Source organism: Ischnura elegans, chromosome 11 (assembly GCF_921293095.1).
Source record: "Ischnura elegans chromosome 11, ioIscEleg1.1, whole genome shotgun sequence".
NCBI classification, from domain to species: Eukaryota; Metazoa; Arthropoda; class Insecta; order Odonata; family Coenagrionidae; genus Ischnura; species Ischnura elegans.
The window spans coordinates 48,041,269-48,066,877 of record NC_060256.1 but is presented as its reverse complement, the minus strand read 5'-3'; the positions used below and the strand labels follow the sequence as shown (position 1 = coordinate 48,066,877).

Genomic DNA, 25,609 nt, shown 5'->3' with positions numbered 1-25,609 from the left:
TTCACGTGGTAAAATTCCATCAAAAGAACTTCAGACAGACATATGTAGCTCAACAGTCGGGTCCACTGTTAAGCCTTATCAGCTGTGATTTGTTTTCGGGCCACGTGACCGACGCGACGCGGTTCGATTACATCACTACCGCTCAATGTCAAGGTGGGCCGAATTTACTATAGTAGAATAATTTTCCAATGTTGTTTAATATTTATAATAATATCGTTTTCAATTCAGGTTTGGGAGAAAGAAAGCGAGCATATCATATATTTCGAGGTAACACCAGAAACTGTTAGAATACGATGAGTATAAGGAAGAGAAGGAAAATAATAATAATAATAAAATGCCTTTATTCGGGCGAGGTTGAGACTGGAAAGTCCCCTCTTCCACCTAACCCCTAGACAGCACCAGCAATAGACACCATGAAGAAAGAATAAAAGAAATAATAGCACCGGAATAGTAAAGGCAGAGTAGAAGTCAAATAATAACGTATAGAGCTAACTGATGAAGAAAAGTTTTAATCATGGAAGGGACAATAAGGGAAAACGCAGGAAATAATAAATCGAAGAAATGAAGACACAAAGCTATGAAAAGAGAAATTAAACGATATACTACGCCGGGTAACGGTATGGAAGGAACATAAATGCAACGTAAGGGAGAATTGGATAAGAATGGAGAAATAAGTGCACTGTAAGGAAAGGAATCGCTTTACAGCTTGGGAAAAAGAGGGCAGACAATGTCGAAAACTCAGCACATTAGAGGTAAGCGGACGCAGAAGTAATGATATAGGTAAAAAAATAGCGTGACAGAGGAGGCTCTCATGAAAGGAAGAATTAATGGGAGTATAGAAGATTGAGAGTCTAAGGAAAGCGCTCTCGAAGATTCTGGTCCAGAGCATCTCGCTCAGCAAGGTATAATTTTTAGTAAAAATATTCATCGATACACCTTTGTTTTCCTTGATAGTACGAGGAAAGAATGACATTTTAAATCACTCAGTCCTGCCGTCTATTTTCTTTATTTTCATCTCGCAATAACGCCTACCTTAGAACGACGGCAAACGAAGGATACGTTTCACGTCGACTAAGAAAAAAGACATGGTTGAAAAAATGGACCAAAACTCATGCCAGCAGGCGGTGTGACCTCTCAAAGATCATGTATTGTTCCATGCAAGCTCACCGCAACCATGCAAAAAAAATACAAATTATGAAGTTGAAAAATGTCCATGCAGCGGCATGACACTTGTTAAATGTTGAAAACAAGGACCAACAAAACCAAACGAGAAAAGAGAAAAAACATTCAATTGGTCTACCTAACGAGCGCAGCAATCAATTGCATTATCGCCAAATTTTTTACTATACCTGGTAGCCCTAGGAAATAACGTAATCTTAAATCTCTCTGTTCTACATTTTATTTCCTTCATCTTCCTCTAGTGAATTCTCCTATTTTAGTACGACGGTAAGTGAAACAGTGGCGTAATTATGGGGGGGATGAGGAGATATATCCCCCCAAAACCTCAGAGAAAAAAAATATTTAAAACTATTGTCTATTTTTGACGTATAATAACTGCATCTGCTTAGAGGAATATTTTAAATGCCAAAATGATGTAAAATATATTTCCAGGCATTTCATTTTTCAAAAATTTTCCCGGACTCCCGTTACCAGGGGGGTTGCTCCCCCAGCCTCCCCCATCCCCCCCAAAGCATATTAATATTTACGCCACTAAAGTGAAGTATTTCTTTCTTGTCACCAGCGAATACCTCCTCACGCATATGTCGACTATAGGCGTCTCTCCAGGCACAGGAAGCTGACTCATCCATTCCAAACAAAAAAAATAAGAGAAGGTAAAGAAAGACGAACAAACACTCCTCGCCAGATGCGGTTCGATCGCGAATCGATAAGGGATTTCGTAAAAATGAGAAAAAAATACATTCCCCCTTGCATTTAAAAAATGAGCCGGCCCTTCGTCAGAAAAGATTTCACGTGGGATGGAAGGCGACGAAGAACGGGGGAAGAAGAAAGAAAAGATGATGATGATGACAAGGAGGAGATGAGAAAAAAATTTTTGGAAGAACAAAAAAAAACAGGCGAAGTCTTCTGGGCGTTCACTTTATTCCTCTTGTGTGGGTCCAGTATATAGGCATTATTGTGAATGCAAATCATTGTATGAATGCTCCTAATAATAGAATATGTATCTGATTCAGCACACTTTCCAGTATTAAATATAAACTTGTCAAAGGAAATGTTTCGGGGACAGATATCGTCGATGCTAGCGACGTTATAAATTGATATAGAAATTTTGATGTGTCATTTAGCCGGCCTTGTCTGCTCTAGTAATTAAATGCACTATAAGTGTATTGAGTTCTTTTTAAATTAAGATTGAAATTTGAGATAAATTGTGAAAATAGGTAACCCATTTATAGTATTTTTATGTTGGGTGAATTTAAATTTATTAAATAAATAAAAAAGGACAAGGTACCTACGAAGAATGAAAAGACGATGACGAAAAGGAGTAAGATGAAATCGATAAATACTGTGAGAGGCTTTTCTCTTTAACTAAACATACATTCTTCTTTCTTTGACACACTTTCTTTATATCAATAGAATCAATCAAAACTAATTTAATAACTTATCAATAACCACTTCTCAATAGCAACCGTAACCATACTTATGTATAAAATGTTTGGTATGCCAATACCCACAGAGGAGACAAGGGCGTACCCAGGATCATAACTAGGGGAGGGCAAGCCATGGTCAGGAGGGGGGCAAGCCAAGTTGAGACATTTTAGCATGTAAAAGGTGAATGAAACCAACATTTTAAGAAAACTGTAATAGCGCTTTATTAGTTTATGAGATATTTACCTTGAAAAAATAGTTTTATTTTAGTTACCTATCTTCTACTAATACATATCATTTTTCGTGGGTTTAAAGAAACTTTGTTGAATACTTTCGTTCCAATTAAGTACTGATTTTGCTTAAAGACTTATGATTTTGCTTAGAGGCTTACGATTTTGCGGTTTTTGCTTCTAGAGGGGGCAGCTGCCCCCCTGCCCATCTCTGGGTACGCCCATGAGAGGAGATGAGAAGATTTTTTTCCAGAAATGAAGGAACAAAAAAACAGTTGAAGTGTGCTGGGCGTTCACTTTTTCCCCTTGTGTCGGTCTGGTAGAGGCATTCTGAAGAAGGGACTGGGAGGAGTAGGGCAGATGAGGGGAAGTGAGAAGGCGAAGGAGGGGAGAGAGACGGCTGGTGAGAAGCGAGAGTGAATTATTACGTTGGGTGGAAAGGGTAGGCGGGAAGGTTGGGAGAGTGGGGCGGACAGACCATAGGATAACCTCACGCCGGAGGACACCCAACCAGTTGGAAGACCGAAGGCGTCGTGAGAACTCGACCCGTACAGCGACGAAATGTAAGGAATATCCACACCAAAGCCATCAGGAATACGTGAATTATTGTCAAGGACGCTAGCGACAGTTGTGACGTGAAACCAAGCCAAACAACCGTCGTGTTCACACCGACGGCGTCGTAAAGGATACAGCAAAACAATAGGACTATTCCAAAACAACCAGAAAACACCACTTCTAGCGGCTGGGTTCAACCGTTAGGACACCAATGGCTACGGAAACGACATCAGCGAAATGGTTGGCGACCGCAGCGGTCATCTTGGCTGTTATCTCTCGTGAGTCTTCATGAAACATGTAACTGTCGTCGTCAAGGCGATGAGAAGAAACTCTCAACAATGCTAATAATAAGACGTGCCCCTTTAGGATATCCTGCTGTCCACTAAAAGGCGATTATTCACTCTGTATATTGAAATAGGGGAGGGATAGAATGGGCATTCTCTCAATTTTTAAAAATAAACCCAATGGCTCTGAACACCTTCGCAAATTGGACGCGCACGGTGTGAGGTACGGAAAGAAATAACCTGAGGCCTTGTTGTGTCCCTCTGTTACAGTGTTGCCGCATTTTCAAAGCCCAGAAGACTATGTCGAGGATGTTGAGAACGAGGCAGGATTTGAAGGCAAGGAATACACGATGGCGATCTGCTAGCATTTAAAGGATCCTAAAATGACTCCCCATCTCAGGTCGTTGGTTCAAGTATTAAAGAGGAAACCATGAGTTTCACATCAACTAGAAAGGAAATAATACGCATATTCAGTTCCTGCGCGACAGTAATCAGTAGAAGCAAAATGTCTTTAAAGAGCAAACTATCTTTAATAAGAAATTGTTACATTACCAATTTTCCTTTAGAGTAACGTTGTAGAAATCCTTGAAAACAAATCTATTCCCTCACGATTTAATGTTCTTAAATTTAATGAATACCGTTTTACATTTCCCCATAATTGTCTTGCCGACAAGATTAAATCTGCCGCGAACTATGACCCTTACGAACTCTTGACGGTGCAGCAAATGGCATACGATACGTCAGATTTCAGAAGCATGATTTCAGCCTTCACGTTTGCAAAAATAACCCTAAAAAAAGCGTGCCACGTTGGAAATTTTTCAAAGAAAACATAATTTCGTGAACACCTTTGGTGTTTGCCCTTCGGACAACACACCTCACTTGTTTTTTCTCCCGCCGCGTAATTCATTCCGGCGTCTTCGTGAGTCACTGAGCGACTATCCAATGTTGCTATTGTCACAACACGTTCTTTTACCTGATTAATACGGTATTGTTTCGTCATATGAATTTCCGGAGCTTCCTATTGCAGTCGACGGATATTTCTTTCAATGCCATGATTCATTTTGATTTAATGAAAGGTAAACACAATGAGGCATGTCGTGAAAACAATCTGAGAAATTTCCACCATAATAAGTATTTTACCTCGCTTTATTAGATTATATCTTTTGACCAGCCAGAATTTATTTTATAACATTAAAAGCGTTTAAGATACATGAAAAGTTCTTCTAAAACTCATTGTAACTGTTACATTAAACATTTTTGAAATTTTCATTGATTTAAGGGGCCGTACATTTTTATTATTTTTTTAATTAAACTGTTTTTCATATAAAAAATTATATTTTATACGGCAATATTATTTTAGATTTTTTGCTTGTAGTTTAGATTGATAACTTAACGTTAAAGAAGGCGTAAGGTTAAATGAACCTGAACATCTCTACTACCAGCAGAATTCAGCGTAAGGAAAAATTACTGAACAATATCCCATCCACATTAATTCGAAAATTGAAATAACAAATTAAGACCATACAAAGAGATTGCGGGAAAAGTCCGTAGGCATCGAAGAATTTTCAGCGCAAAATTCGAAGGGCGTTGTAATAATACAAATCTTGAATTGAACTGACGATAAGAAATATTCAAGAAATTCTCCAAAGTTTTTATCCCATGGATGTGCAGGAGGTGGCCTGAATCACAGAATTTTAAGAATTCCGTTCTGCAAAAATGTCGGCCTCCGCAGTCCAATGAAACCGTAAATTTTACTTGTTTAAAACTGTTGGTCATGATGAAATTTTCAGAGCTTAGAAAGCAGACCATTGTCAATAACCATCCATTTCTCAAATACGTAATTTCCTCCATACATAAAATGCCGAAGAAAAAAATTCTTATTTAAATTACGGGAAAATATTGAAAATTCTCCTCTATTATAGACCCTGAAACTACTGAGATAATAGCGTAAATTTTCAGCGAGCAATACGTACGTTTTCACTGGGATGCCGAGGTCGAAATTTTTGTCGAACAACACTCTTTCTAATCCGTGAGGTCTAGCCACCTCTAAACATACATGGAAAATAAATAAAGAGTGCTTCAGGAGGCGGTATTGGAGACGATTTTAAGCATTTTTTGTCCATAAACATGGGGTCGCTGCTACTTAGTTACTGACCTATGGCATCGAAAACATTTTTTGGATGGTTACCATGAAAACAGTTTTTCTTGGGTATACAGCCTTTACGACATTTTATTTAATATTCTGAATTTTTAAGGGGATTAAAAAAATTAAGGTTGGACGAAAATGTGCGATTATAATTGTCTGAAATGATTTATTTTAAAATGCGTGTGATTGGCAATCGCACTACTGATACTCACTCAAAGCTCTCGGTTAATTAAACTCAAAGGCTGCATACCTAAAAAAAAAAAACCTTTTTCATTGTAACTGCAAATGGCATCCAAAAAAATGTTTGCGTTGCCATAGCTCTGTAACTAAGGAGTTGCTACCCCATGTTTATATACAACAATGCTTACAATTCTCTCCCCTACCACCTCCTGAAGCATAGCAGAATCCTTCTGAAACACCGTGTAGATAAGAATGAATATTTATTTCTGTCATTTCAATTCAGAATTTGTGCTCTAACAACGCCCTTCGAATTTTGCGCTTCAAATTCTTCAACGTCTATCAACTTTACTTGAAATCTCTCCAATAAGCCTCAATTAATTATTTCAACTTAATTATCGAATTAATACGCATCAGAAAACATAATATATTTTTTCTCTATGCTGAATTCCGCCGGTAGTATAACTTATAGAGAGGTTCAGTTTATTTCACCTATTTCTTATCATGTGTTACGTTACCTGTGACGTCAGATCTAATCAACAAGCAAACATAATATTTTTTGTAGAAAACATATTTTTGTGGAATGATCTCTCTTATTTATCGATGCTCAAGCGGCAATCTCCTTTGAGAAAGATCTCCTTTTTGTGCCCTAAGAATTTGAAGATGATTCGTCAGTTTTAAACAAGAAATACGCCACGAAAAAGGACCGGTCTAGTGGTGGTGATGCGGCAATTTAACCCATTACCGCCCAGAAAACTTTCTGTTTGCGATTATGGAGATATTTAGATACGGTACTCTCCCATGGTCGTCTTCAATAATCCAGTGAAATATTTTGGTGATATCTCGACTGGTTTCTTCAGAATGACCCGTAGCCACACTGGGTGGTAACGAGGTCAGAATAAAATTTTGTCCAATTTCTGCAAGTGATCTTGATTAAGAGAATTAATCTTCAGGGAAAGCATATTTTTAGTTGAAGGAACGTTAAAATAATCTAAACAACACCATTCCGAGTTTACTTTTATGATACATGCATGTAATATACAGACATTAGGCGTCCATATTGAATGTCCGTTAAGGCCGTTTTACACGGTACACGGAATTGCGCAATCTGACGTACGTGCGAAGGCGCATTCAAAATTGCGTCGTGTAAAGCGGCGAACTGCTAGAACACATGCGAGAATGCGTGGATGCGATACGGCAAAATAGCCCCTGTTCTAATTTCGTTCATGCATTCGCGCAATTCCACGCCATTTTAGAAATTAATGCAGCTCTAACCTGCGTAATTCCGTGTACCGTGTAAAACGGCCTTTACGCAACCGTCTCTTTATGCCAGTGGGCTTATAGCAATCGGCTCAAAAAATAAATGAAAACTAGGATTAAGTTATTGCAAACCTCAACAACATATTTGTGACAATTAGACAGGAAAATGGAGCGTGAGTTTTCTTCAAGAGCCTCATAAGCCCAGAATGGTAGGATGTAGCCATTTGGCTAAGATGGGCGAAAATGGATGAAAAGCAACTCCTACCAATACACACCACCCTCCAACAATGAAACCCCGCTACATTTAATTTATTAGAGATTTTAGAGAAACATTACTTCTTCAAAATTTTGAAACGAAGTCTTTCAACGGACTTTACGCCCAAAATCCAGTTCTCATGTGAAAAAAAACTACGAAAAGCCACGAATGGCGATAAAATTCATCGTTGGTTGTGTGCGAGGGGGCGTGGCCTCTGGCCCGTCTTGACATTGAAGGGTAGTGACGTAATCGAACCGCTTCGCGTCGGTCACGTAAACCGAAAAAAATCACAGCTGATAAGGGTTAACAATGCAGTCGACTGTTGTGCTGTGTCTGTTTGTAGTTATCCCACTGGAGATTTCACCACATGAATGTAGCTATGGGCAAGCCGGGCCAAGATCTTTTGTATATATTTACTACCGAATTAAAAAATTAAATCCAAAATTTATCGAAACACATCATTCATTGGTGATAGTTTTCCGGGTTTATACCGCGTTGATTCATGTTTTTGCGGACGACAGTTTCGGGCGCGTTCCAGCTCCCGTATTCGGGTCCAAACGCGCCCGAAACGCGCTGGAACGCGCCCGAAACTGTCGTCCACAAAAACATGAATCAACGAGGTGTAAACCCGGAAAACTATCACCATTCAACTCACCGCGGAAGCCTCCGTAATAATCACACCATTCATTACTTTCAGCTCCAATTGTAGGGTTAGGATGGCATAAAAAGTTGATGAACTCCTAACATGAGCTAATAAGGTTTTTAATCGTGCACTTTACACTGTGACTGATAGATTTAGATATCCGACTCCAAATTGCACGGCAGAATTTCACAGACACGTTAGCATGGGCGTACCCAGCGAGGGGCAGGGGGGGGGGGGGCAGCTGCCCCCTAGCAGCAAAAATCGTAAAAGTCTTTAAGTAAAATCAGTACTAAATTGAAACGAAAGTATTCAACAAGTTTTCTTTAAACCCACGAAAAATTATATATATTAGTATAAGATATGTAACTAAAATAAAACTATTTTTTCAAGGAAATAATCTCATGGCTTCCCCCCCCCCCCCCGTTATTATTGTAGACCGTGGCTTGCCCCCCCTAGTTATGATCCTGGGTACGCCCTTGCACGTTAGGATTTAAAATTCGTTAACATATATATTCTGATGTCACTACACAAATTAATATTTAAAGTATTAAAAAATAGGTACTAGGTTATTATCTGACGCCAATAGCTAAGGTAAATAGCTAATTTTATCAGCCTAATCTATTAAGGTTTCATTTTCGTTTTTGATTGATGGTGCGGGTAACGGACATTAACTACTAGTTAGCATTTTGTGAACACTTCACACGTAGTTTTCTCTCACTTTTTGCGTTCAATTCACTGTTTATCGAAAAAAAATATGTTCCAGAGTTCAAAAATGGAAACTGTAGGCAAAAATTTCCGCTTTACGGCGGTATTCTCAGTTTTTGGCGTAAAAATATACTCCAGCGGTACAACCATCCATAATTTCCCTAAAATAGATATTATTGCTACTTTTCATCACCGCACATAGTAACTCTTGAAGGGCAACTACATTTTACATCCATATTTGCACCACCTGATAAATTGGTTCGTTACCTCCATGTTTCCACTCTCAGCTGACAGAAGATTCTTCTTTTTGTAGAAAATCCTCTTCGCCTGCGCTCTCCTACTGACTATTTTTTTTTCTTTCTTCGTCCATCGTATGTAATTTGGCTTCTTCGGTAAGAAAATTCTTTCTCCTCTTCAATTTTTTTATTTTCTTCGTTAAATATTTGTCCTAGCCTCCTCTTTTTTGCTGTATACTAATATCTTAGTCTTGTTTTCTTTGATTTTCAGTTTATATCCGGCCATTTTAATCCCCAAATTTGTCAAAGTCTTCTTCAAATCATTCTGTCTCGTCTTTGACCACTAAGTCGTCAGCAAATCGCAGCAAAGTAATTACTCTTCCGTGGATATTACCACCCTAAGCCTTTTCCTTGATTTCACCGATACTTGTCGGTCTAAGCATAAAAAACATCACGGGAGACAGTAATCATCCTTGTCCCTTTCCTTTTACTACTCTTGATTCTGCTTAGTTGGGTCCACATTTTGACACAGCTACTTGGTTTTTATAAAAACTGTGCACGATTCCACGATCATTTTAGAGCACTCCAACTTCTTTAATAATTCTAAACATTGAATTCCATTCTACGTTATCAAATGCCTCCTCCATGTCGTCAAACGCTATGAAGTCAGTTTGTTCTCCTCCATTCTCTCCAACGGATTTAGTAAGCTCAAACGCACTTCGCAGTAAACAGGTAACAAGACCCAATTAGCGATGCTGAAGTTGAATCACTTCCACAAATAGGGGAGGTGTGATTTATGGGCGTTTAGTGAGGTATTAGGAGAGTTCGAGAGTTCTTATGTTAATATCGTGTTTTCCGAAAGTTTCTGGGGGGAAGTTAAAATCCTAGACCCCCACCTCTTCCGCCGACCACGGCCTTGTCCTCTGCTTAACTCACTGAGAGATAATAAAATCATCAAGAGATAAAAGAAAAAGTAGATCCCATACTTAAAGCGGAAATTTGGCGAAACCGCTCGAAAAATAATCTTTTGTATGCAGAATTTTTTCATATATGCTGGTGAATATTTCATTAAATTTTATGGAATGGTGACAGGAAACTAAAAAAAAATACTTGAAAATCCCATAGCTCTCCTGCCCAGATCGAAAACGACCCACCGGGCACGCAGTGAAAAATGATGGTAAAACTATAGATGAATGTTTTTATTATGTTTAATTTAATTTAAATCGTTTAAAACATTATAAATACGTTTTTTTGATGCAGCTTTGGTACGTGACAACATACTTAAACACTAAATTACAAGTTATATCTTTTTGGTATATTCTAATTTTTCAACGACTAAAATCCCACTTTTAATATTATGCAAAAAAGTTAATGAATGCATTTAAACGAAAACGGATAAACTTAATCATGATTACATTAGAGTAAAAAATAATACTTAAGATAGCAAAAATCTTACTGCGGCACGGCAATCCGGTTGGTGTGATGGCTAGAGCGTTGGCTTCCCACCCCGTGGGCTCGGGTTCAAATCCCGGCAGTGGCAGAGAATTTTCAGAGACTACCGGATCCCTGCTTGAATGTTGTGTGGAGGACATTTCAAGCGCAACACTCCGTCCATCGGATGGGACGCAAAGCCGTTATCCTATAAACGCCTTTCGTTAGAAGCAGGCTAACGCCGACGCCGGGTTTCTCTCCACCCTTCCTTCCATACCCTTCCCTCATGGCGCAATTGACCTAAGCTGTCGGTCGCTTCCTCCAAATACCATACCTTATTGCGGCATACTCTACATCTACCTGATGACGTCAGCAAGTGTCATCCATGATCTACTAGTACAATTACATAGCATTGGCCTTAGAGATGCACTCGCATCCGCCTTGGTGAACCCCGCTCATTTTGTTTCACTCCTATCAGGGCCGTATTTCAATGAAAAGAGTCCTAATGCTGTTCCGCTTATGAGGGCCTTTCACCTCCCATTTTTAAGTTTGTAAACTTCATGAGAGATGATAAAACACATCATTAGTGTGATATACAAAAGAAGGTGAAATAGAGAATGTGAGAAACTACAGCTAATTGGGAACTTTGATAACAGAGGACTGGAAAAGTATATAAGAAATAAAAAGAACGATATGAACGGCGAGAGAAGTTTATAAGAAAAAGAAAAAGTTTTGTGTAACAAGGGACTGGACTTATAATTGAGGAAGATATTGGTGAAGTTTTATGTGTGGATGTGTTTATGTATGGATCTGAGACATGGACGATGGGGAAGAGAGACAGGGACAGGATTGGGGCGTTTGAGATGTGGGTTTGGAGGAAGATGGAGGGAATACGGTGGACGGATCGAGTAAGGAATGAGAAAGTGTTGAGAAGGGTAGATGCGGAAAGAACATTGATGGCTAAAATAAATAAAAGTAAGAGTAACTGACAGGGACATGTGATGATAGTTAATGGCATTCTGACGGTAGCTTTCGAGGGAACGGTGGAAGATATCAGGAAAAGGAGAAGGCTGAGGCTAATAGGGTAGTTTCCTTCATCAAAGAAAACGAAAGGCATTAATGCGATTCGTTACCCATCATTAGTGTTATCATAATATACAAATTATTTGGTTTTAGAAATCCCAGTTTAGATGAATAGCAAAGGTCAATTTTAACCGCATTTGAAAAGTCCAGATTGGTGCCCATGCGATGCCACTCCACGTGACGTCACAGGGACCTAGTTTCTATACGAGTAGATAGGAGTTTTACATCGTCTGAGATTACCAATACATGTATGAGGCACAAATCTCACGGAAACATGTCTTAATAATCACCTATTAAAATTACCTCAGGTCGGAAAGTTTACTTCGTTTGATAGGGTATTATTAATCCTTATTTAAGCCAAGAGCTACCTGCTAGCAGCCTGCATCGTATTGGCGTTCATAGCCTTGCACCAAGGTGGCCTCACATGGCGGCAGCTGGAACCAGAATGCTGTCACACGGACTTTTCCCAGCATTCCTACTTAGCCGTCGTGTTTTCGCTTGCTTGAAAATGCTCACTTCTCATTTAATCGCGAAAAATATACATCGTCATTTAAAAATCTAAAAGAGTGACATACGTACTCCATGAGTAATAATCATCCGATTTAGGCAATACAAAAATAGGAAACTACCCTTTTGTCAAGATCGAAGTTGAAAATTCGAGTTTGGATCGAAACTTGAAAATCATGGCTCAGTATCGATTTTCTCGATCTTTGAATATTAAAACTTATTTTAGATTTTAATCGAAATCGATTTTTCCATCACTACGCTTTAGCTATCATTCTGGGGTTCGTAAAAATTGATAGTGAGATTCAAACTTTGCGAACAAGTTAGGTAACGTACAAGTCGTTGGGAGGCCGAACCGGACAAGGGCGCGTGGAGAGGATGCTGTTTGTTTGGAGGTGTCTTTAGCCTCGATTCTCGAATTACATTCGAACCCATCCCGCTTACGTCAACCGACAGACTAGACTACTTTTCTCATTAGCGGTTGCTCCCTGCGTTATAAGTGGCGCGAATGTCAATAACCCATCCCGAGGTCCCCTTGGCAATCCAACAGCGTTTCAAGTTACTCGCACAGAGGTCTCGTGGCTTTGCAGTTGACAGTTCAATGTGCGCCGCCACTTGTGTCATGACCTATTTCACACGGATTTTTTTATCAATCCCTTTACGATGCGTTCATATCGCGGTGCACATTGGTATGAGATGCCATTTTACGAGGACAAAATTGGACTTTTCGATTGCGTGCAAAACTGTTCGAAAACAATATCTTAGTGAACCTAAAGCATCATTTTATTGTAAATTAAACATTTTGGCTTCCTTGTCCGGCCATTTCTTTTAAAGTATGACTTTTAGCGGAAGTTGCTTGTGTGAAAATTCTCTCGTTTTTAAGCGGTATATAACTTTGAAATTACACTGCTATTTTACCATTTTGAAGACGCTTTAAGGTTGTAATGAGCCAGGGGCGCAGGTAGGAATTAATGATAATGGGGGTTTCAGGTGCAACTAATACTGTGGGGGTGTGGTATACCCCCCAGGGTAAGAGGGAGAGGCGAGAGCCCTCCGCCAGAAAAAAAATAAGATAAATGGTTCAAAATGTTGAGTTTTACGACCTTCTGAGGGATGTTTCTTTAATCCTCACGCTATTATAAAAGCAATATTGATCCTATTAAGTAAAATAGATTTAATTCAAAAATTTCTCTGAGCTCTGGGGGGGGGGGGGTTTATCCCCCAAAACACCCCCTCGATCCGCCACTGTAATGAGCAACTATACTTTTCAATGATCCATTTACCTGATTTATTATGGCAGCCGGCCGCCATTGCCTCTTTGGACAATGATCATAACGTTATTGGACAAATTTATTTTTTATCACAAAGTTTTAAAGATATTGAAACAACCGCAGCCTACCACCTGGTACTCATATGATATATTATAAGGAAAACTCAATTCCTGACGCTATCTTGAAAGAATTATCTGCCTTTAACTGCCATTTTATGATTTATTACCAATGTGTTAACCTATCGCCTAGCTACCGTAACGACATTTCTTGGCATATCCCTCTCGATGGCACGATTCTCCATTATGTGATACAGGAGGATGCAATTAGCCACTAGATGAACATTATCGACTATGTGTAATCACATCTTTAGCTCTTTAGTTATGAATCAGAGAGCACTCTTGAGATAAAACCAAAGTATTCGGCCGCCACAATGCAATTGTGCCATTATCCGCATTAGATATAAGAAATAGAACAGAACGAGACACAGTAAAGTAATAAAAATCCCACATATCGATGGCTAAGTTCTAACAACACGTATCTCAAAAATAGCAACTTTTCAGGAGAGCAAAAAAATGGTTAATTTCTTTTACTTGCCCACTAAGATTAAAAACCAAAAGTTCATAAAACTGAAAAAGAAGCGTTCATTTGCAAATGAAGAGTTGTTCTTTGCTTGTATTTTATTTTTTAATGTTATTACACTTGGTTGAAGATACCTGTCTCAAGCAGGCCGAATTTGAGATACGTGTTGTTAGAAGTTAGCCATCGATATGCCTCTATGCATGGGGCAATAGATTTTTGTCCAAAAAAAGCTCTCCACAGGCCACTGTGCGGTATTGGGGCTTAGCCAGTGGCGGATACATATGGGGAAGCCCCGTAGCGGGGCCGCCCGTATTGCCAAACAATGCAGAACCACAATTTTAACTTTTTTATAACACAAGATGGAATTGTCTAGTACCCTATTGGAAACATTCAATTCTGTTCCGTTGAAAAGTGATAAATTTCAATTGCATACATGGAAATTCAATTGATTTACTCATATTCAATTGAATTTCCACTTTTCAATTGAACGGAATCAGTGGCGCTGACTCCATGGGGCTTGAGGGGGCCCGAGCCCCCTCGAAAATTCGTTATGGGTGTGAGGAAAAAATGTGTCAGGCTTGCTGACTTTCCCCTGACTGTCCAGATATCGAGATTCCAGTTATCAGGGCTCTAATGTTGATCATATGACTCTTTTAAAATGCTTAAAAAACTTAAAACTCACTACTTAAAAATATTTCCCGGGGCAACGTCCCTGGTTTTGGGCACCCCAATATTTTATGTAAGTCGGCGCCCCTGAACGGAATTGAATATTTCCAATAGGGTATAAGTGTATTATGAGTTTAAACAAAACTTTCTTAAACTTTCCATGTGACCTGATTATTTATTATTACGATAAAATTAAAGGCAACTCAAGATATCTTTTGCGCCCCTTCCCCTTGATTTTTTTTCTGTATCCGCTACTGGGCTTAGCGCTGTACAAGTCCCGTTCATGAAACCCACTACTGCTCGGCCGACGTGGGTGAGAAGTTTTCCATGCGTACGCAAGTTACCGTTAACCCATGAAAGGGCGGATTCCGGGGGAGAAGAAAGGGAGAATTTCTCTTCCCGAGAGAAAAGAGTGTATTAAAGAAGGAAATAATTTAAAAATTGAATGAAAGTCACGTGACTCAATGCCAGTGACGTCATGGCAAAATTAGCAGTGACGGAACGCACTTTCCTTAATTTTTTTAGAAGTGAAATATTACTCTGTGTGTTCTATTTATTACAAGTTATTATTTACATTTGATGACAAAATGTTTTGTTTTGGTTACGAATGTATACATTAGTAAATTAGAGACGCCGAAATTGATACAATTGTTATTTGACTATTATGTCTTTTGTTAACCAGGTTCCGACACCATGACACTACCGCTCAATACCACATTACCATTGAGACGATCGAGGTAGGTAGGATCAAAGTAGTAACGTCTCCCGCCCTCAACTAGTCCTTACTCTAAGCGTTTAACCGATGATTTAAACGAAAAACGTTGTTAAAAATGAGTTACAGAATGGCACTATTCGGTCGGTAAAAATAAAATAATCGAGTAACGGATAGGGGTTTAGGGCAAATATAGGCACCGACGCACAGTGGGCTGAAATCGAAAAAAACTGGCCAAAAATCAAAATATCGACTTTTTCATTTCGCACCGGAACTCGTACACCATCATTTTCGAATGTCCTGGGCATCTAAAACTGAAATTAGTTTTTTTCCAAAATAATTTGTTTAATTTTTATAGCTCGCCGAAAATTGATAAATATCTACGAAATCTTGAGTGCGCGATTTTTACGAATAAGTTCAATGTTTGTTCTCCAAGCTATGATATACTATTAATAACTCGGAATATTTAAAGATCTTGATTTATAGAACTACTCTATTAATTGATTAAGAATGAATTATTGTTAGAGTCCACTGTTATTTTTTTAACTTTATGATTTGTTTAAAATGTCACTGTTTTTCATTAATTTTTCACCTAATGCTAGGATGAAAGTAGTTACCGCCGCTTGCCGCTCCTTAGATATTTACCGATCGCTCATAGAATCCGATTTTTAAAAATCTTTGTTCAATATCCCATTGATAATTCACACATTTTCGAATTAATGATATGGTTAATCGCCACGCTATGTTTGCCGGCCTCTGTGGCGGCGGGATAAAGTCCTCGCCTGCCAAACTAAAAGGTCGCGGGCACGAGTCTCGCCTGGGAAATTTACCTTTGTCATGTTTGTGCACGTTTGATTGTTACATGTCCATACAATCCCATCCCTTTTCCCATCACTCGACACGTCCCTCCGATGCGAAGGCCGATTAGTGCTGTGTTCGGAGGTATGGAAATAAATAAAATAAATAAATAATCCATCCACTGATAGAAAATTTTGAATCCTTTCCATAAATAATGCGTTTTTGCGTTTAAAAAGTGAATTTTCGAGTCTTAAGAAAGTTAACTCTAAAATTTACACACTTTATGTTAAATACGATATTTGTATTTGACAGATGTTTTTTTTTATTTTGGCTAAAACAAGGTTGTAGGATTTTTGGCCAGAGAATAGGAGCCACTGAGCTAAATTTCTTCTGAGCGTGTGTATCACGGAAGGCGCCATTAAGCCTGTTCACACGATCTTTTTTCCATCCCTTTCGAGGGATAGCTCCAGCGATCGCTTCAATGATGGCGGAAAAAAAATGACTGTTTCGCGCGATCATTTTCGAGGGATGGCTTATAGGATGGAAATTCCATCCCTGTTCCCGTCACTCGGCACGTCCCTTTTTCCGTCGCTGTAACCATCGCTGGCTCCGTAATTTGGTCAAACTGAACGCACGGCCGCTAACAGCGATTGTAACGCCACGCTTTGCTTTTAATTGAATGACAGTTTTAAAAATGGAAAGTGATGGAATAAGCGATGGAAAAAGGGACGTTGAGAATGACCGTATGATTCAGAAAATTATGGCTCGAGCGATCACTTTTTAGGTCCCTGAAAACCTATCACTTGAGTTATCATTCTGAGGAACGGGGGGGGGGGGGGAAATGATCGTGTGAACAGACTTTAGGGGTGCCACCGTCAGGACCTTTATGCTCGACTGCATTGGAGACCATCCGCGCTGAGGCCTGCGCTCCAAAAAAAACTGTCTCCCGTCGCCTACGTCATCGTATTCTGCAGGCGGCACAAAGTTCTAGCGAGAACCAGATGCGAATCTTTTCGGTCCATGTGAAAGTTCGAGAAGGAAAGGGCGTCGTTTTGATGGGGCATAATGCGGATGATAGCTATTTCGCCGTTTCCTTTTTTTCCTCATTTTCGCGAGATCCATGAGTCCGTGAAAATTTGCGTTGTCGGATTGGCATCGGGGCCGAGAGAGAGGCCAAGGTCAGATTTTGAGCTGGCTCGCCCAAAACATGTCGTCATGCGAGAGAGCGTCCAGACATAATAACAAAGATGAAAAACACGGGGATGAGTGGGGGGAACACGAATGACCCGAAACGCAGCGATGAATATAGGCGGGAGGGGGGGGAGCACAGGGGTTACGAAACCCCCTATTTTATCTAAAATTTTCAATTTTTTTCATATCCTTGTAAGATAGAAAAGAGAGTCATTGGCAGGTCCAGAGAGGGGTTAGAGGGAGCTATGCCCCCCCCCCAGGGATATCCAATTCACACTAGATAAAATGGTAATTTTGTTCAGTTGTCGAATATATTGGAGAGGATGCCTCGAAAACTCAAATTAATAAAAATTTACATAAATTTTTATTTTATGAACATGATTATTTGGAAACTTAATAATGAGAAACCCTTCAAGTGTTGTAACAAGCCTTAAAATAGTCACAAACTCTTGAACCTCCACTACTGCTGTGAGTGTACTTTTAATCAGTGGCGTAACTATGAGGGGGATGAGGGGAATAGATACCAGAGAAAAAAAATATCATAAAACTATTTCCTAGTTTTGATTTATTATAAATGCATCTACTTAAAGTTGAATTTTAAGTACCAAAATAATGTAAAATGCATTTCCAGGCATGTCATTTTTCAAAAATTTTCTCGGACCCCGATTGCTTGGGGGGGTGTGGGGGGGAGTTGCCCTCTAGGACAATCATGCCCCCCCAAAGCACATTCCTAGCTACGCCACTGCTTTTAATTGTTGATTAGTTTCGATATACATATTATCTGTATCATTTTCAAGACTTAGTGATGCATTGTATTGAAACTGGCTGGCGATTAAAAGTTAAGTTTCGGAAAGTAAACTTTGTCATCTTTCCTAACTTAAAATGGAATTCTACGAGGTTAAGGCCTCAACAATTCAGTGCAGAAAGAAAATTAATCCTGATTAGCAAATGAGTAATCCAATCTTATCAAAATTGAAGCCAGTTAAACAGAACTTGAGAGATAAAGAGTTAGCAAAGCAGTGTTATCACCTCAACCAATGTAAGATCAGATTTGAATCACACCTGGAAGATGTATGTATGAGTCAAAAGTTTTCATCCTGGTAATCTTGCTAAAAGTCAGACCTGAAATATCCTTCATTTCTCAGTGCTGCAGAACTTTTATCTAATTCAGGAAAATGTCAGACCATGATATTGGTGAGTACCTACCTCTATCACAGGGTCTTGGTTTGTACAAAGGGGAGGACAAACGAGGGAGTCTGGGCTCCCCTAGCCACAGTGGGATCAAGAGGTTTCCCAAAAAAATTTACATTTTTAGACTTAAAAATGGCAGTTTTAGGCAAGTTATTCAATAACAAAGTGATTTAATTTTTTATAGTAGGTAAATTTGCCAGAAAATATATAATAAATACCTTTACAAAGTGGTACCCTACAAAAATTTAATTATTTCCAGCATTAGGTTTCGGTGGGGCCATAGTGCCCAAAGATCCCAATATATCTGACACTGCTCTATACTGAAATATTCTCCTCACAAGGAGTGATGCTGTTGCATGATGTCAATAAATGAGGTTAAGCCAGTTAAACCAGTTTATTTGAACAAAACAATAATTCATTAAAGAGGACTCATTAGAAATCATCGATGAGAAATTGCAATCATGAATGATAATTACTTAAGTAACTGATATGATGCAAAAGGTAGAAGCTTTATCAGGAAAATTCTATTGTGTGCTTAATTTGACTTTCCAGGGTAGAAGGTAGGTATAGATTCCACTTGACTGCAGTATTCACTTAACCATCGTAACAACTTTGACAGAAGCAACTCTGCTAACACTCCATCATGGTCATGAGCAAATAATATTACATTTTTGCTGCACCTGCTGTGAAATTTTGCACCTACAAATTTGAGTTTCAGCAATGAGAAAAGGTGGCTGAACATAAATTTTGCGAGTGATATATTTTCAGAACGTAAAAGCACAAGCATATAACTCATATATGTATTTTCCTCTACAATAATTTTCCCTGACTTTAAGCCTCTATGTTCTAAATTGTAACTTGATACTTTGAATAGCAGAGATGCAGCTCATTAAATAATAGTCCAACCAGTGTCACTCCATGGCATCTTTCGCAATAAGAGCCCATTCTTAAATAGGTATGTACTAGGCAACAATCAGCATTGTTTCTCACCAGGGATGTCGAGGTGGGGAGAAGGGATTTAGAGATTTACCCGAGGTTCATTCTTATCTTAAACATTTGCAAAAATGAACCCTAAAATATATTCTTAGAGTTCTTAAGGTTGGATGTTGGGTAAGAGACAAACAAGTCCCAGTTGTGACGAGTCACTAACTTTCTGTTTTTTAAGCCACAACAATTGTGAGTGTCATGTGACAAGCATTATTATTATTATTATTACAAATTGCCATAGTTCCTGGATTGTCTTTGGAAGATCCTGCTCACAGCAAGTAGTAGGTCAAGATGCTTAAAACTTTTGCAGAGATGAATTTTAGACCCATGACGACATAGAGAATGCTAGTCATCATGCTAAAAGATAAATTAGCAGCCCATGACAACAAATACCTATCATCGCAGCAAAAGGGCTAGGACTCAGACTTAGTGATTTAATTTTCATCTCTCACCTACCTTCATCCGATGAAGGATATGATCAACTTGCCAGTCAGCTAATGATTTGGTGTTGATCCTAATCATCTACAGATTGGAGTGATGCAGCCGTCAATATCGCCCCCACCTCCGACGATGAATTGGGATCCTTCACCGAAACCCTTCTCCGGCATGATGTCCACAATGCAGCCAAGTATGTGACCATCCATACGCAAGGGAGGGCCGCATCTGGGACCCGGGAAGATCACGCACCAAATCAGTTAGTAATCTGTATTCTTTCCAGTTCATTTTGATAATTGCACAAATTCATCTATGTATCGCTTTCCTGGAAAGAAATGAGCTTATGTTCATTTCAATTCCTATCCAATTTTCACATTTCATCAAATTTTCTCTCCATTTTCAAATAAAAGCATTTAATTATATTTATTTTTATGTTGTGATTAGTTATTTGAAAGTTTTTTTTCTGATTTTTCTCCTCCTCTTGTTTGTTTCTGTATGTTCTCATAGTTTACTTGGGGTATTTTTGCTTTGGTGTATTTTTTAAATTTCTTTTACTTTTTGTTGCAAGTTGAATTATGCCAAGTGTATTTTTATTTCTGTTATTTGAGCAGAAATTGTTGTGTGTGTTTGTATGTGCTCTTATGGAGAAAACCAGAGTATTATTAAAATGTTATTCATTCATCAATTCCTACAGCTTGCTCACGGTGGATTCAAGGGCATATCAAATCGCCACTATATCCAAGCTTCAACTGCTCTACAACAACTACGTGGCGGATGCAGGTGTCACTGAGCATGTGACTGCAGGGGAAAGGGCTGAGGAGAATAATTTGCTAGATGCCATCATAGACACACCAGTGATGTCAAGAACACACCGCTTCCTGGCAGACAAAGGTAATGCTAACCAATTTCTGTTTACCAATCTGCATCTATGCATGTGACTGGGTACAAAGTAATTGTTGATACAGAGCTTCAAAGACAGTCAGGGGCGCCGACTTAGAAAAAATATTGGGGGGGCCCGAACCAGAGATCGTGCCCCGGGAAATTTTAAAAGCATTGAGTTTTAAGTTTTTTAAGCATTTTAGAAGAGTTATATGATCAACATTAGAACCCTGATAACTTTAATCTCGATATCTGGACACTCCGGGGAAAATCGACAAGCCTGACACATTTTTTTCTCACACCCATAACAAATTTTTGAGGGGGCTCGGGTCCCCTCAAGCCCCATGGAGTCGGCGCCTATGAAGACAGTTAAATTACTGAAATTGGTAACACGAGCCATATGACCTTTGATATGCTAAAATACAAAATTCCACAGAGAAAAAATCATTTGCTTTGACCGGGATTCTAACCTGGATCCCCCAATTTCCAGTTGAACGCTTTAGCCAGTTAACATGTTGCGTACCGGGGTGTTGAAATGTAGAGGAGTAATGCACCTTGATAGAGGTCTTGAGATATATGTTAAAGACATGATATGATATGTTGAGATATGTGGCTAATGTAAAAAAATTATTTTAACTATTGAAACATTATGATGCTTTCATTCATAATAAGTAACAAACAAAAATGAAAACGAACTACCAATTACCCATAGGCGGAACTGGTGGGGGGGGGGGGGGGGCACGGCGGCAAGTACCCCCCTCACACCCTTAAAAAATAGGCAAGATTTTTAATACGGTCCCATTATCATTGCATTCATTTTGCATTACGAGGTACATATACTTGTGCCCCCCCAGAACAAAATCCTGGATATGGCCTTGCTTGTGCCCCCCCAGTAAGAAATTGTGGATCCCCCCTGCATCTGCCTATAGTATGCTTTAAAATTGTGTAATTTGACGCGCCTAAATGACGAGAATCTCCGTCATCCATCCGAAATCCTCAGGAAAAAATTAAGGGAATTCTGGTCATCCGTGTGAAACGTGTTAAGCTACCAAGGTGTCATTCCCCTCTGAGGAAACTCCACTGGAAATTGGGGAATGCTGGTTTGAACCCCTGTCACTGTGAATGATTTTTTTCTCTGTGGTATTTTCTCACAATATGAGCATTGTAGGTGACAATGTAAAGTTATCACCGTGGCTACAGTCCGGCCGGCGAGAGTTGTCCGATGACAGATAAAAAGGAGGGGTGAAGAACCCTACGCCAGCACAGTTTGCAGCCAATCGCTGTCCTCCAAACGCACCTCACACCATCGCCTAGTCATACAATGTTGTCACATGCATTAATAACCGACGAAAAAAGCCTGAACCACCAAAATAAGCCCTTTCTTCGAACCACAAAACAAGGGATTCTTCCATGGCCCGTATGGATTCTTCCTTTGGGTCCTTCACTAATGTCATCCCTTCCGGCTCCTTTCCTCACGGAACCCTTTTGTTTACAAGCAACATGGGTGTTTCCTTTCCATACCTGGCAACCTTGCCTCCTACCCCTTCTAACTGTCATCGGACAACTCTCGGCAGCTGGACTGTAGTCCCGGTATACTTAAATCAATGACTAATGAAAACACAAAGCCAATCGAGTTTAATTCATTGTCTAGTGATCTAATCAGTCTCATCTGCTATGTGTTTAATTAAGTTACGGTGCTAATGCTAACAGCAAATGACAATGCATGTACCTATTTCTTTAAGGCTACGTGAGGAGGGATCAGAAGTCCTTCAAGGACATGATGAGAGAATTATGGTTCGGCATGTACTCAAGGGGCGGAGGGAAGCTGGGCTCTAGTGCCATGGAGCACATCTTCCTCGGCGAGCTTAAGAAGGGAGAGATATCTGGATTGCACAACTGGATATTCTTCAACAATCAGGAGGCGCAAAACCATGCAGATTACCTGGGCTATGTGCGCAGAGTGGATTTGGGAGGGGTAAGTAATTTAAAACCATATAGGTACACCTAAACTATAAAACTGAACTTCAATACAGTAGATTCCGGTTAATTGGGACATATCGGGACTTGTGCACTTTGCCCCAATTAAGCGGCTGCCCCAATTAGGCGAACTATCCTGTGTATGGGCATAAACAAACGTTGAAATGATGGAAAGAAGACTAAAGAATGTTTATAATGCAACATAAGTTTATTAAACTATTAATTTGATTAATTAATCAGCAGTTTTAGTTAATTTATTATCATTTTTAAGAATTAAAACAATTTAGTTAAAAACATTTTTCACAGCCTCGGGCGATACTGAATGAATGTCTTTTACTAACTCTTTTTAAAGAAAAGTCCTATCCTCTTTCAGATAGTAGAACAACAAGAGCATTCAAAATAGGGCAAGAATAGGAACATTTGGGAAAAATAAGAGTAAATCAAAGGATGAAAATATAAAAAAAATAGTATTCTGAAAACAAAAAAAAATAATTTCGTCACGAGTCTATGTTGCCGACTCATGTCCCATTAAAGCGGCATGCTGTCCCAATTAAGCGGAGAATACTCTGGAATATTCCTCTATTGGGTTCTGTTGTTCAAGATCTGCCCCAATTAAGCGGCTGCCCCAAGTAACCGGTGGACCCATTAAGCGGAATCTACTGTATTTGAATGAGGGATGGATTGGTTCTGTTCTTTAGTTTTCGGTTCTACCGGTTCTTGCCCATGGGGACAGGACTACAAGGCAGGCCACTGCTTTAAGGTTGCTCTTCAATGATAGATTTTGTTTCACCAGTTTACACAATAAAAAAAATATTGACCAATTAGGCCAGGAGCTTCTGCACTTCTAACATTTCTTAATTACATTAATTTAAAATGATATTTACAATATTATAAAAGTAGAAAAGTACATCCTATTATTAAACGGTTAGCATAAGCATGCAATCAAGCTTATTTTTAATAAAGCCCTAGTTTTGGTTTTCAGGACGAAAACTGTAAGTAAATTAACACTTTACGAAGCTACGAGCTCTTTCCCTTCAAACACCCCATTACGCTTCCATTTATTATTTGTGGGGCAACTATTTCCTTGCTAATATAATGTCAGTAATACATCATGTTTTATCCATTCATTTTTTTAAATTTCTTACATATCACTAGTACATATTTCAATCTTTTTGCTTCCATTTCAATATATTTCTCAAACTCTAGTCCTTTCTATTCAATGCTCTGGTAAGCAGTGGCGCCGACTCCATGGGGCCTGAGGGGGCCCAGGCCCCCTCAAAGATTCGTTTGGGGGGGCGGAGCCCCCTCAATAATTCAAGAAAATAATTTAGTTATATTATGCTTTGTGAAATCACAAAAATATATTGGTATTTTTTATTTCCCATGCTTGACGATAGTTACCTTTTAAAATAAATTCAACAAGGTGTTAAAACAAATACATTCGGTAGTAAGCAGGTTAACTGAAAACAAATGGTGTGAATCATGATAGTGTTTCGGGGCTGCGACAAACTTTGAATTTAACCTCTCCCCGGGGCAAGACCTCCGATATGGGCCCCCCCAATATATTTTATAAGTCGGCGCCCCTGCTGGTAAGAATGGAACACTTGAAGAATGGAATGGGATTTAAATAAATATTCTAAAACAATGGTATGAATGGCCACATTCATGTTACTAAAAGTGCCTATCATTTTCAGAAAGGGTATATTCTCAAACTGCCTCTGAAGTGGAGCCATACGTACAAGCCTGTTGGGACAATGTTCATCGGTACAAGCCCAGAATTGGAGATGGCTCTCTACACTGTCTGCTTCTTCACGAGGCCTAATGCTCGCTGCCCGATAAAGTTAGCTAACCAGAGAATATACATCAAGACCTTCACATTCCGGTACAGAGGAAAAAATTACATTGGCAGTGCCTATCCAGATATATGATGAGATAAACAGTGCATTTGTGAAAAGTGACTTGAAGACAATAATTTACAAACTAGGTTCAGCCTAAAACTTCCAATTAACCAGTGATTTTTCATTGGAATCTATGCTCAAACCTGTGCTGCTGCATTTTTTTACATTTTAATATTTCATATGTGACTTAAATAAATGTGATATGTATTGGCTTGTTCATTGTAATTTATTTGTAAACCTTTGTTAAGGAAGCCTCTTGACTAATGTACATAACATTTACTCTATGAATTATATTTATCAATGTTTATAACATGAGTTTTACCTAAATGATTATTTTGTACAATGCCTGTCACAAAAATACTGTTTTAAGAGCGAACTTGAAAATTCATAATTGACCATTAAATTTTTATATTGATAGTACACCAATCTTCATCCTTATTTATCTTTCAGGAAAAATTATCTCAAGGTAATTGATGAACTGGCACATAAACAAAAGCCATACTTCTCAAATGCCTATTTTACAAGAGCGGTGAAAAATGTACGGAAAAAAAATAGCAAGAGATTTAGTCTAAATCAGGATATTCCAAAAACTTTAAAAGTCCCCTCTCTACCCCAAAATAACTACTTATATGCTTCTCAATGGAATGGAAAAAAATATGCATACAATGTGAAATATTGAAGCAAAAATAAAAATTACACATTAAGTGATCAAGAATGGATTATCAGTATACATCAAGGGCCCAGTTTTGGACTCTTCCCTCAATTGGGATGGATTATTGAAGCCCTGAATTACCGACATATGACAGAAAAACCTAATATGTGTAACACAAATGGAATTCTCTTGATCTTACCACCAGGTAAGGAATGTGAGTTAAGTAGACATTTTGGATTCTGACTCATTGTCCATTCTC

At 38.9% G+C, this 25,609-nt stretch overlaps 1 protein-coding gene across 3 annotated transcripts; it reads left to right on the top strand.

Moving 5' to 3' along the window:
* The first annotated feature begins 3,330 nt into the window (after window positions 1–3,330).
* Window positions 3,331–25,118, top strand: LOC124167943 (endoribonuclease CG2145-like). 3 transcript variants are annotated; one of them, XM_046546009.1, is made up of 6 exons: window positions 3,331–3,667; window positions 3,944–4,009; window positions 20,038–20,203; window positions 20,639–20,835; window positions 22,566–22,798; window positions 24,495–25,118. In XM_046546009.1, the coding sequence occupies exons 1-6, from the start codon at window positions 3,601–3,603 to the stop codon at window positions 24,726–24,728; spliced, it is 963 nt and encodes a 320-aa protein (XP_046401965.1). In that variant the 5' UTR covers window positions 3,331–3,600; the 3' UTR covers window positions 24,729–25,118. The 3 variants fall into 3 exon arrangements, with proteins under 3 accessions (XP_046401965.1, XP_046401966.1, XP_046401967.1); XM_046546010.1 differs by lacking the exon at window positions 3,944–4,009 and having other exon boundaries at window positions 3,334–3,667; XM_046546011.1 differs by lacking the exons at window positions 3,331–3,667; window positions 3,944–4,009 and adding an exon at window positions 18,419–18,525.
* The last annotated feature ends 491 nt before the right edge of the window (window positions 25,119–25,609 follow it).

Excerpts from the sequence above, each read along its gene's own strand:
- LOC124167943 (XM_046546009.1), top strand. The coding sequence starts at position 3,601 with ATGGCTACGGAAACGACATCAGCGAAATGGTTGGCGACCGCAGCGGTC. Across the intron at positions 3,668-3,943 it reads CATCTTGGCTGTTATCTCTC|TGTTGCCGCATTTTCAAAGC; the intron begins GTGAGTCTTCAT and ends CCTCTGTTACAG. Across the intron at positions 20,204-20,638 it reads GAAGATCACGCACCAAATCA|CTTGCTCACGGTGGATTCAA; the intron begins GTTAGTAATCTG and ends CAATTCCTACAG.